The sequence below is a fragment of the Canis lupus genome, chromosome 7 (genome assembly GCF_048164855.1).
Source record: "Canis lupus baileyi chromosome 7, mCanLup2.hap1, whole genome shotgun sequence".
Lineage (NCBI taxonomy): Eukaryota > Metazoa > Chordata > Mammalia > Carnivora > Canidae > Canis > Canis lupus.
The window spans coordinates 49,692,451-49,706,301 of NC_132844.1; the positions used below are offsets into that span (position 1 = coordinate 49,692,451).

The 13,851-nt window shown below is 32.7% G+C and overlaps 1 protein-coding gene and 1 long non-coding RNA gene across 12 annotated transcripts in view; one reads left to right on the forward strand and one right to left on the reverse strand.

Annotated features, from left to right (window-relative positions):
• The window catches only part of HMGCLL1 (3-hydroxy-3-methylglutaryl-CoA lyase like 1), a 205,610-nt gene that overhangs the window by 75,991 nt on the left and 115,768 nt on the right, over positions 1 to 13,851 (forward strand). For 9 of the 10 annotated variants that reach the window (XM_072832550.1, XM_072832543.1, XM_072832547.1 and 6 more), the window contains 2 exons: positions 5,517 to 5,612; positions 7,575 to 7,723. In XM_072832550.1, the coding sequence (XP_072688651.1) occupies positions 5,517 to 5,612; positions 7,575 to 7,723 (245 nt within the window). The remainder of the gene's footprint in view (positions 1 to 5,516; positions 5,613 to 7,574; positions 7,724 to 13,851) is intronic. The other variant, XM_072832544.1, reaches the window with a different exon arrangement.
• Positions 1 to 13,851, reverse strand: part of LOC140636835 (uncharacterized) — a 161,334-nt gene that overhangs the window by 13,616 nt on the left and 133,867 nt on the right. The window lies entirely within an intron of this gene.

Genomic DNA, 13,851 nt, shown 5'->3' on the forward strand with positions numbered 1-13,851 from the left:
AGATTTTCTATCAATCTTGTCCTCTTGTTCCTAGCACTTCTCAGTTTTCCTCATAATATTCTATAAGGAGAAATCATGTGCAACAGTCTTGTTAGAGTGAAACGGAGGAAAAATTTGAGTTCTTTAGTCAGTGGTTGGAGTGAAGGAAGGGGCAATAGGTAATGCTCACCCATTGATGATTCTTGACTTGGTCATACTAGTTATAACAGGGCAGAGAGAAAAGGAGTAAAAGTAGAGTTCCATATTTAGGTTGTAAGATCCAGTTGTAAGAGGTGGTCAAGTAATATAATTTGGCAGATACCACTTACAGATATCACCATGAAGATGGAATCTCTTAATACTTTTCCCCTCATTTTAATTTTAGATTCTACTCTAAACACCTTTGCCATTTAACAACACAATGCTAGCTTGAATTCTTAATATTTCCATCCATAAAAACAGTACAATCTCCTTACCTTAAACAGAGCCACAGAGATGCATTGAATAATTTTCCATGGTGATGCAAAACAATTCAAATCCTCCTATCTATTTTGCAGTCTTGTTAGTGACTAAACTCCTATTGAGTTAAAATAATAAATGTAGCTTTTTTATTGTCATCAATGTGTGTGAGATTTCTATGTAAAATTTTATAATGCAACTCTGGAACTTAATGGCATTTACCATGTATGATCTTTGTAATTGCATTTTTTCTGGAAAAAGGAAAAAAAAATCAGTCTTAAGCGAATAGGAATCAGTTTGTCTACAAAAAATAGAACCTCTCAGTTTTTTCTGCACTTCTATCAATAGTTAACTATAAATATGTATTTCACTTTATTGAACATCTCAGACAACATATATTCAGTTGGAACTGAACAAAGTCTACTTAGTGAATATTCTGTTTTCTCTGACAGCAGTTATTTGGGAGAGAGATAAATAGTAATAGATATTTTTACTTTCATTAGACTTAAGAATGAAAGAATTGTGTGATTTTAAAAAAAGATTCTATAAAATATTTCTCCAATAATTGTCTGAAGAATTTTAATAAAAAAGTATGTTTTAAGTTTAGGCTTATCAAACCCTTCCTTTTCAGTACATAAAAGTTCAATTGATCATAGAAAATATATGGACATATATGTGAATAATCTTGTTCTATGAATATTTTTAAATAGTTTCAGGCTCTATGAATAGTTTTGCTTCAGTAAACTTTTATGAATAATTTGCTCTGTTAAAAAACTGGCCCCTGAGTTATTTACATTTAGCCTAGACAAGATTTAGTTTAAATATTTGTCATTATTCTAGTTTACCAAGAAAAATGTTTTTTTCTCTTGCTCCATAAAACTGCAGATCACATGACATTTGTATTTTGTGGTCTGTTATATATATATGTACACACATATCTTTTCCCACTGTTCTGTGTATTATATATGTATAAACTGTGTCTGCTTCATTTTTCTATGCATGTTAAATATGTAGTAAGTGTATAAAATATTGAATCAGTATTCAAACACCGAAGTCAAATTTTAAAATGATTTTCTTAAGGTCTTAGGACACTTTAAAATTAACTTTGGTATCCTGGTATCCTATCGATGTAAATTAATAATTTGTGTACAAAATATAATTGAAACTTGTTTTTTCTCTCATTAAATTTATGAGAAACCCTTTATCATTGTTTATGATTTGTGCATTATCTTGAAATCCGAATAAACTCAGGAAATTTGAATGAGGATATTATGTAGTTAGAAGAGATTATAGTATTCAGATAATGGCAAAATATTAGTAAAATGTCTAAATATATAATGTGGAGTATCTAAGTCTAATTACTCCATGACAATAGCAAATAAAATCTCTAAACTATATGATTGTTACACTCTAAATTTTATGACCTTTTGCATATCCTTAATACCCTTGTAAATTGTTACACAAATATTATTACTTGAATCCATATATAAATGTGGATTCCTAAGATTGATTAGCCATCATACAGCTGGTTATGTTGACCAGATAGACATAGGTATTGCCATTTCCAGACTGTGGCCAGATAATACCAAAGTATATTATCAACCAAATTATGGAGATTTTTATGATCTTAAATGAAAAGTCAAAGCAAAATCTTTAAAGTACGTTAAATCAAACCAGATGTAGAAAGGTTTCATTAAAATGAGAAAATGGTGCTATAAAGGAATATTTCCATTATTTGAATAATAGCTTAAACTTCAGACATTTAAAATAACATCAAGATTGAAGTATAGCGGGAATCCCTGGGTGGCGCAGTGGTTTGGCGCCTGCCTTTGGCCCAGGGCGTGATCCCGGAGACCCGGGATCGAATCCCACATCGGGCTCCTGGTGCATGGAGCCTGCTTCTCCCTCTGCCTGTGTCTCTGCCTCCCTCTCTCTCTCTGTGTAACTATCATAAATAAATAAAAATTAAAAAAAAAAAGATTGAAGTATAGCATAAGCTTCCTAAGAGAAAAAGAAAAAAGCAAGAATTTTATACCTTTAATTTAAATCTGTTCTATTTTATTCATTGTAATAAAATTATATCCTATCATGATCTTCTAAACCTCTTTACATAACTGTCTTTATTGACCAAATTTAGACAGAATGCTACTTTTTAAATGGCCTCATTACAATGACTATTTTTTAAAGATTTTATTTATTTATTCATGATAGACACAGAGAGAGGGAGGGAGGCAGAGGCACAGGCAGAGGGAGAAGCAGGCTCCATGCAGGGAGCCCGAAGTGGGACTTCATCCTGGGACTCCAGGCTCACTCCCTGGGCACTTAAACCGCTGAGCCACCCAGGCTGCCCCACTGTGACTATTTTAAAAAACAAAAAAGCACTGATTTGTTGGATTCAAATTCATGTATTTATCATAATTTTACTAAGGTGTCTTTAATGATTATCAAAGTTCAGCTTTCATACTTGGAAATTTGATTACTATCATTTCTATTCATTTTTTTCGTTTTACTGATTGAAACATCTATTAAATTGTTATTTCATTCATTCAGATTTTTGTTTATTTACATGTATAATGAAATAATAGAATTCAGGTAAATATGCTGGCTGTTGTCTGGTGGCCTTAGTTTCTTTGCACATGGACTGCTGCACATGGCCTCTCTGCAGAAGCTAATTTTTCTCACCGAATGTTAGCTGATTTCCTTGCAGTGGTTTCATCCAAAGAAAAAAACCATACGAGAGCTGTATCCTTTTCCATATCCTGGGCTCTCAGGTCACATGTTGTTATTTTTGCTATACTCTATTGCTTAGAGCAATCACAAGTCGGCCTAGGTTTAAGTGGGAAGTAAACACAGTTCACCTCTTGATAGGGACTGTTGAGCTTCTAGAAGAGCATTTGGGATTAGAAATACTGGTATGGCCACTTTTAAAATTTTATTTTATTTTATTTATTTTAAAGATATATTTATTTGTTAGAGAGTGAGTTGAGGGGAGGGGCAAAGGGAGAGAATCTCAAGCAGACTCCTCACTGAGTGTAGAGCCCAACCCAGGGTTTAATCTCAAAACCCTGAGATTATGCCCTCAGTTTAAATCAAGAGCTGGCTACTTAATGACTGAGTCACCCAGGTGCCCCTGTCTTTTTAAATTTTTATATGCTGTAGTCATGTTCTTTGTATCCCATACTTAAATTTTCCTAGACTGTTATAGGCCCTACCAACTTTTCCTTATTCTGAATTCTTTTAACCTGTGCTCACATTTATAACCAGTATATTCCTTTGAATTGTTAAGTTTCCATGTGCATCTCCCCAACCATATTGCAAATTATTTAGTGCAAGGACTTTAGTTTCCTATATTTATGTTTGTCACAAGGTCAAGCATAGGGTTTTGGACACAAAAGGTGCTTACTAAACATCTGGCTTCAAATCAAATAGACTTAAAATTAGAGACTTGGCTTCTATGCATTATAGATGAACACAGTGATTAGTCTTTGTACAAAATGCATATATCAAGTAGCAGATAGTAAATGTGATCCTGAAGAAATAAGCAAAAATCATATTTTAGAAATAAATGTGTTTGGATTGACTGAAATCTGGAGGCTTAAATGTCAATAAGTTATGATGGCAGTCAACTTTTTTTGCATCTTAAATATATAATTTTAAATTTAAAATGTACTAAAAACTCATTTAATCCATCTTCATTGAAAGTATTAAATTTGACTGGCATTTCACTGAAAATAATACCAATAGACTAATAACAGTAAATATTATAATATTTCACATTTTAAAAAAGTGTATATTAAGAAAAGCATTTGTACTTCAACTCATTTTTATTTCATTTTAAAATTAAAAATAATATTTATTGTAACAAACCACAATGTATAGAGAAAAAAACATCTTTCCTCATCCATTCCCATATTGAAGATACAGACTTTGGTTTGGTGCATGTTTTTATAGCTTTCTCCATGATCATTTTGTAGACTTTTCATTGTTTATATATTATTCCTTTTACTTGTTTTTCCTGCCATAATTCATTATTCTTAAATATATAAAGCTCATGGTTATGTCAATGATAATTTATGTGATGATTATGAGATTTGATCATCAGTTTTTTGGTCTAGGAGGCTAAATTAAAGACTTTGTGGCAAACAGATTTGATATTTTAATTTAAATTCAATTTTTAAAGATTCATAGAAAATACAGAAAAATAAAGGCTTGGAAGGATGGGTTAAATTTTCTTACTATGTACTCTGTTGTATGCATTTATTTACATTATGAGAACAAATAGTAATCTAATGATAGTAATGTATAGGACACTATGACTATTACTAAAACATTTATGCTAACCAAACAATATAGTAGGATCCCAGTCTTGTTAAATTATTCAAACAGATGCATGATTTTTTTTTACTAAACAATGTAAAATTTCATACATTGAAAATTATCTGAACATAAAATTTTCATACGGAAGGAAAATGCATAGCATACTGTCTTTAAAATTCTCCCCCACCTAAGGGTGCCAGGGTGGCTCAGACAGTTAAACATTGGGCTCTTGGTTTCTGCTCAGGTCATGATTTCAGGGTCCTGAGATTGAGCCATGCATCGGGTTCCATGCTCAGCCGAAAGTCTTTCCTAGACTCTCTCTCCCTCCCTCCCTCTCTCTCTGTCCCTCACCCTGCTTGTGTTCTCTCTGTCCCTCTTTCAAATAAACAAATAAATAAATCAATAAAATCTTAAAAACAAAAAAAAACCTTTTTCCCTAGTCATAAGGATATTTTATTTGAAGCTTGGGCTGTGAAATGAAGAGACTAAAGATCAGTGAAGTGAAAATAGTAAAGTTAAGAATTGCTGACTATTTGTAATCAGTCATTTAACCAGATCCTGTTATGTGAATAAATTAAACTCAGATCTAGTTTTTAATGTATTTGTGACTTTAAGAACTACTTATCTTTAGCTATGTTGGCATAGCTTGTTTTTCTGACATTAATTTATAAAATATAATTGTGTGTGTAATTATAACCTTCCTAAAAGCTAAACACATGCTCAATAAGTATTTAAGGTTAAATAAATATTATGTATTTCAGATGGCTGATCACACTGAAGTGATGAAAGGCATTCATCAATACCCAGGAGTTCGGTATCCTGTCCTTACTCCTAATCTTCAGGGTTTTCACCGTGCTGTAAGCGTGCTACTAATTATTTTTAAATCAGTCTGCTTCTTATTGTTTTAAGGATCTTTACAAAGTTAAAACAGTATTGGATGTACCTCCTTTGTTACTCTGTATTAAATGCTATTCTCATATACACACATGAATACATGGCGATCGATAACCTCAGGATCTTATTAGGGAATGAAGTGTTCCACATAAATGGCCTTTCCAGTTTAATGATTCGGGAATCAAAACACAAAAATACAGTTATCCATTTTGATGAAATTCTTTTGAAAGCATAATTTTTTGCTTCCCTCTTTAGTAAGGAATATAGAATTTAACTTAAATATTTCTCAGTATAATTATTAATAGAGTGGATCATTTCTGTCAACTTTTTTGGATCAGCTTTCTGATTCTGTTCCTTCCCTCTAGGTGAAACTAATTACTGTCATTTGCAGCTGCCTATCACAACTTCCCTGTTCCTCTCCTGGTTGGTTTCTTCCAGTCCTATGTGACTTAAGAATTTATATGCAAAAAGTTTTAATAATGACACATACAAGAAGAATCAGGGCAATTTTAAGTAAAGGTTTGAAGTATTATGCTTTCATGGCTTTACTGTAAAAGTTTTGCAGCAGCTATTTCTGGTGTTCATGAATATTTTTCACTTTTGTCATTGGGACTGTGCTACATAAAGTAAAAGTTGTGGGTACTAGTTGATATATCACCCATTGTGTATCTTGTTAAAACCATTATTCATTTGTTTATTTTGATATTTTTTATCCCATTGTAAAGAAAGTAAGAGGCATTTAAAAAATTATAAATATTGCTATCGTTGGTCTTAAGAGAGTAAGGAATGTCTCCACCTTGAAAAAGACATCAAAACTGAGAGCCCACTCTCCTGCTAGCTTGGAAGTGCAGATAATGGAGTGCAAGAAGTGCCTTGGGAGTCAGGCACACCTGTGCTCAAAGCATGACTTCAGAACTTTTAGTAGCTTTGGGACCTTGTGCTTACGATTTAGCCACTTTGAGCCACAGTTTTCTCATCTATAAAATGGGAAAAGTGGAACTTGGCTTATAAGATTGTGGGTTAGAAATAGAGCACACAAAGTACTACCAACAGGACTAACACATAATAAGTGTTCAAATAAGTAGAATTTTAATTTTAGAAGCTAAAAATTCACTTACAAGACTAGAGGCAGATATATTTTTTTTTAAATGTTGGAGAGAAAAAAATGACAGATTATTTCTTCTTAATATATTAAGAGAGTATCAGAAAGAGAGGAGAATCTTTCACAGTGCCAGAGATACATTAATAGAAAGTCTTTAAAAATCCAGCTGGAAAATGAGAAAACTTGGTATTTGAAAATAAGTCACTAGAGAAGCCTGGAGCAAGGACAAAAAATGGCAAAAGGGAAAAATGATTAGGTTAATATTTTGGATTTAAAGACTAGCAAGGGGATGGTTATAGCAGTCCAGGTATGAAACAATGGGAGCTAGGTTAAGAGACAGGAAGAAAATTTCGGGCAAAGTCTAAAGGATGAATCGGAAAAACATTTTTCTGTGAGGTTATAGGAAGAGGAGAAGAACAGAAAGCATTTACTAGCCTCTATTTTAATAATAATTGGTCTAAAAATAATGGTTCACTTAGATATTAAAAATTTTTATTGGGATGCTAGTATTTTCCATAATTACAGTTAAAATATTTCTGGAGCTTACACATAATTTAGGAAACGTAAAATTAAATTGGAATGCCATCACTGTGTTTTCTGTGCCTCAGATTTATGGGTGTTGCATTTGGAGAATTACTTTCTTATCACCAAATATTTTTAAATTTGAAAAGAGCAGATGTGGCAGGATGAGCAGACTCTAATTTTAAATTCTAAGGCAAATATTAACACAAGGATGCTTCTATCCGGTGGTTAATATTTCTTCTATTGCTATCATTTAAATTTTTGAAATTACTAGGTTTTGCCTTTATATTCTCTTTTTCAGGTTGCTGCTGGAGCTACTGAGATATCAGTTTTTGGTGCTGCATCTGAATCCTTCAGCAAGAGGAATATTAACTGTTCTATTGAAGAAAGTATGGAGAAATTTGAGGAGGTCGTTAAGTCTGCAAGGCACATGAATATTCCAGCACGAGGGTATTTATGAAATCCCATAAATGCTCTTTAGTTAATATCTATTGTGTAAGCTCATTTATGAACCATGTAGACATTATTTTACCACTCATTATATATGTAGGGTATCTTTTGTACCTTGTATGATCAGGGCCACCACTGTAGGGTAATACATCTTGTGTATCTCACTTAATAATTATTAGTTTATCTAGCTTTGAAGTGTATAATTCAGCTAAGGTCAGGGGCAAACATGACATTGCAAACCTGACATTGATAACATGTTACTCATGTTATTAATACTTACTCAAATGCAGCCATCTATTGATCTCAGCCTACTGTGGGTTGATAAATTTATATTAACTCATAGTAGTGTTTGGGAAGGAATCCTCTAATGTGGTTTCCACAGCTTTAACTTTTTTTTTAAAAGAACCATGACTTTTTCTTCAAATACTACATTATGTCGAACCTCAATAGCATACCTAAAACATAAAATTGAGCCTTTGAGCTGCCCTGGGAAATTTGGCTCATCATTTCACCCATTCAACCTCCCCTTCAACAGCCAGCTTCCTTGTTTTCCCTTTATGACCCTAAAGCAAAGGTAAATGAGGGAGGAAAAGAGAGAGACTTGTTTTGATTCTTGCCTATTTCCAGAACCAGCAGTTGCAGCATGCACTGCAAATAGGCTCTACTCCCAGGCCTATGCTCTGTAAAATGTGTAATAAATGTTTACTTAAGAAACAATTTGTTTCTAAGATATTAGCTAATTGTCTGTTGCTTTTTATAACTATAGAGATATGATAATCTTACCATCTTAACAAATTAAAATGCTTCTCCTAAGAGAAGCCTGAGAGCTGTAATTGGATTTAGGTACAGGTTGTGCTTCTTTGATTGAGGTGAGCAAAATTCATAGTGGTAAGGGAAAGTTCAGTGGTTAATGAAAAGGCAACACCCAATTTTCAGTGACAGTATGTGAATAGGGTTAGAATCTACTCAAGGTCATTTGGAGAGCAAATGGAGTTAGACCACACCACAGGTAGCTATCTCCTTGGTTGGCTTACTTTTGTACCTTCTTTTTCCTCTTTCCATAGTAAGAGTTTCCAGAATGAGTGTTTAAAGATACAAAATTGTTTTTGTAATTGAAATATACACATATCATGGAAAGCACATACAAGAAAAATTTTAAAGTGTGCAACTCACACTTCAAATAGGAAGGTTTTGTTTTTCAGATGGGAAGGGTTTTTTAGTGTTAAAAGATGGATGTCAACATAAGTTGTATAATATATTTATCTTAGTTTTTCTCTTATAAAGTAGGACAGGTAATGTGTTAAAGCTAATAGAAACCCTAAATCTTCTTGAATATGATTGTTGAACAATTAACATTGTCCCATCAGCAAAAAAACTTCTAGCCATGCTACAAACTTAAAAAATTTGCCAGGCCTTGGTAGGGAGGTCACAGAGTGCAAGTTGGATGAGAAGTGACCCACAGTCTAATGCAATCAGCAGAGTATATTGGAAACTTGCTATAGAGCTCAACAATACACAAATTTATGTTTTCCACTGCAGATTTTGCTCCTTTGGAGCACAACTCAGATTTTCTTCAACACTGTTCATTTTTAGAAATATACCTTTCTGGATGTGAGTTCGTTATTTGTGCAGTTGAGAATTATCTTTCTCCTCCCCCAAACTTTTATAGAGTTTAAATTAATTTTTACTAACAGTCAAGATTTTATATGCTCATTATTAAAAGTCATAGGTCATTAGTAATCATTTAAGAGTCATGCTCAACTAGTGGAAACCAAAGTAGATGCTTCAGCATGTCTTACTATGGCAACATGGCAACAGCTGCATCAACATGTACTTGATCACCATCCAGAAAATTTATGTCATCAGCTGTCAGATTTAAAGGCCATAAGGCAATACACATTTTATAAATGCTCACTAAAACAGTTTAAATTTTTATAAAAATAGGTAACTTTCATAGGGTCTAAATAGCAGCTTTTGCTAAAGTTATAAAGGCTATTGTTGAATTCCCCCTCCCTGAAACACACATATACACATGCGTGTGTACACATTTTTTACATGTGCTCAGGACTTTACATAACATCTGGGACACATTGGGAAAACATACCATGCTAAATCATTGACATAAAATGCAAAGTCAGCTAACTACTGCTGAATATACATTATATATGAATGAGCAATGAAATGTCTACATTTTAGACTTCAGCTTTTAAATGTGTAATTCATATGATATATGTTCAAAATGTGTAGGTTATTTTTCTATTATCTAAATTTTTAAAAAGTTAAAAAGGCAAAGAAAAATGTCCGTGATAAAGGTAATTGTTTTCTCTATTTTTATCAATGCATTTGTTGAAATAATTATCTCTTGGTTTGTCAAGATCCTTTCAAAATTGAAATGCCTCAAGATATGACGTAGTACCCTAATATGTAAGTCATTTAGTTTTATTCCTTCTTGTCTAAGTATCAACTTACCTTGAATGAAGTCACAAGAATCACATACTCACTTTCTCTGTGATAATATTAGTTTTAAAAAAGGAAATTATCACTAAGGAGCTATTATTAATTTTACTATTAAAATGCTTATACATATATTACAAATTCACAAAGTCAGCAGTTGTGTGTATCAAAGCAAAACTTTTTTACGTAATTACATCTTAGGCCTCTCCTATAAAATCGCTTAAAATGAGTTGATCCATGATTATTCTGAAAGTCTGAGCCTACTGAAAGTTGATAGAATTGTATTTGTAACATTTTTTTCCTAGAAGTCAAACAAAATTATCCATCCATTGTTAAAAAAAATTACACAATTCAAAATTATTTAACTGTGAACTGTGCTGAATTTTTTAAATTCCAGAAAAGAAAAAGGTGCAAAATAATGAGAACAAAGAGTAAAGGACAAATTAGTAGTTAAATGAATATAGATAATTGTATATTATCTATATGTTTATTTTGGAGAGAAAAACAAAAGCAATTTTAGGAAGTGATAATGTTTTACTTTTCAAGTTAATGGTTCTGTTTTCTTTGGGTAAATAGTAGTGGAATCACTGGATGGTATAAAATTACTATTTAATTTTTGAGGAACCTCCACTTTGTTTTCCACAGTGCCTGCCAATTTACATTCCCACCAATGCACAAGGGTACTTTTTTTTTCTACATCAGTGCTAACACTTGCTATTTCTTAAATCTTTTTGATATTAGTTATTCCGAAAGGTATGAGATGATAGATAAGTCCTTGTGGTTTGATTTACATTTCCAATATGATTCATGATGTTGAACATCTTTTCATTGTCTCTTGGTCATATATCTTTTTTGGAAAGGTGTATTCAAGTCCTTTCCCCATTTTTTAATTGGATTATTATTATTTTTTTTACATTGAGTTGTGTAAGTTCTTTATATATTTTGGATATTAGCTCCTTATCCATTATATCATTTGCAAAAATTTTCCCCCATTTTATAGGTTGCCTTTTTATTTTGTTGATGGCTTCCTTCAGTGTGCAAAAGCTTTTTGTGTCGGTAGAATCTCAATAGTTCATTTTTACTTTTTTTTTTTTTACAGTGCATATTTTTTTGCATCTCTTGTTCTTAGTGCCTACTTTCTTATCCAAGACCAATAAAAATCCAATCTGGCTTCAAGACTTTTTTTAAAAAAGATTATTTATTTATTTATTCAGAGAGAGAGACAGAGGGAGAAGCAGGCTCCATGCAGGAAGCCCGATGTGGGACTCAATCCCAGGTCTCCAGGATCACACCCCAGGCTGTAGGCGGCACTAAACCGCTATGCCACTGGGGCTGTCTTGGCTGGAGGACTTCTGAATAAGATTATATAAGTGTATCACTGACCAACTTCTTTGATGAAACCCTCTTGATGTTAGGAAATTATTGTGCTTAATGATTTTTTGACTAGCTGCTAGCTCTGTATAATTTCTAGGCTCTAAAATGGCAATCTTTCTAACTGCTGTGAAGTAAGGGCACTTCTTTCTCCTCAAAGTCGTCATTTTTCACTGGTTTTCCCTTTGAGAGAGAATTTTAACACAAACCCATTTATTCAAGAACTTGCATCCTGCTTATTTGTTAGCCAAACCATTTTGCCCATGTTGTATTTCTCATTCTTTCTTTGTCAAAATACATGTTGTTACAGATTCTGATCCTGATCCTGAAGGTAGTAGCAATATTATTGAGTGTGATAGTGAGCTTCCCAAGTTTCAATTTTTTAAATACACAGTGACCAGCAGTTAGTGTTTCTCATAACTAATGTAGCAAATAACTTCCATTGGATGATCTACCCCAATGGAATTCAGTTGCATGTATAGCATCATCTTCTAAGTGGACAGTTTATTGGTCAAGTTCCTTTCCAGCCTCTGTTAAACTGAGGCCTTTGTGTTGGCCTGGAAGAAAAATTAGAAGAGCAATTCAAAGCATCATTTACCAAACACGGTACATAAAACTCTAAAAATGAGACATCTGTTAAAGCTATTTTCTGTCATACATATGGTTTGAGGGTTTATACTTTTTTTTTAGCCTTACATATTATTCTGGCACTGCTGTGTATCAGAATAACACATACCCAGCAATAGTTAATATGTGTAAGCTGTATTGGTACAATCATATCTCAACAGCTTTCATACAGAGCCTTTGAGTAAAGAATGTGTTTTTTCATTTCTCATGAAATTAGCATTGTAAAGCAAAAAAGAGCATCTTAGCAGAATTGTTCCTTGAGACTAAGGAACAGTCTTTATTTCTTATATCATCTGAAGCATTAAGTGTTCAACAGGCTCTCAACAATCAACTTTTGGTTGACTTATTAATAATGGAATGTTATTTTGTATTGTTTATAAGTGGATGTACTCTGCATGACTGCATCAAAACAGCTCCTACATTTAAATATCTTAATTATGTTTAATTGACATCACATGTCATCTCCTTGCTCTTGGCATTGCATTTCTCTTCTGAGGATAGCAGTGGTTGATTGTTTCCATTTAAAGTGTTTGCAACATTTATTCCAGGCTTTTCCTCATCCTTTTGGGGTTTTTTGGCAAAATGATTAAAGTATGTAGGATAATTGTGGAAAGGTAGCGTTGGGTAAGGCTTCACTGTAGGTACTTTTTTGACTCAGTTTCACCAGGTAAAGTTGTTAAAGACTTGAATGCCTGTTTCTCTTTTATCATGATTTTGCACAATACCGATAAATGGCCTTAACAAGCACAAATAAAAATAAAACAATTCACATTTCTATCTGCAGAGTTTATTGTAACCCATGCTTTGAATTTTATCATGATGAGCTTCAATATAGTTAGTGAATCCTTTATTATTTTGTCATCCTATATAATGTTTAAAATATTATTCTAAGTCTGAACTCATATGCTATCCTCTCTGGCTACAGGATTTAGAACATTAATGGTCTGAATGAGGCTATCCATTTAGAGTAAAGATTAGGAATTTTGTAGAAAATTATTCAGATGATGAAAATGGGACCTTAATACATATGTGCATTAGTTCATTCAAGAAATATTGACTGTTTTATGTAATGTACTGTCTAATGATACTGTGTGGAATATGAAAATGAAAAAGTGGCCAAACTTTGAAGAGTTTCCAGCAGACTGAAGAATAATATTATATATAAATATTATTATATTGTCAAAAAACCAAATACATTAAGAAAAATATCTTATTCAGGTTTAAAGTAATACTGTACTAAATTTCTCTGGTTGTTAATTACGTTGGAGAAATGTAATGCAGAAGGTGTCAATAAAATGAAGTCATTAAAGATAGGTAAATATATGGAAGCATAATCAGAAATAATGGCCTTTTCAGGTGGGGCAGGAAATCTACAAAGAACAAAGGCATAGTGAAGAGAAATCTCAAGAAATGTTTAAGTAACAGGAAAAGGTTTACTTTCATTGGAATGGGAGTTTTTGAAGCTGTGTAATGGGAAAGAGGTAGTAAGTTATGCTGAAGTTTCACAAATTGCTAAACTTGAATACCAAACTTATTTGGTAGACAATGAAAGGCAACTAAAGATTTTCAGAGTATAAACCTATGTAATTAGATCTATGCTGTAGTCATATTATTTTGTCAGTAGTTACTAGTGTACAAATGAGTGGAGTGACACCAGAGGCAAGGAAATCCCTTAG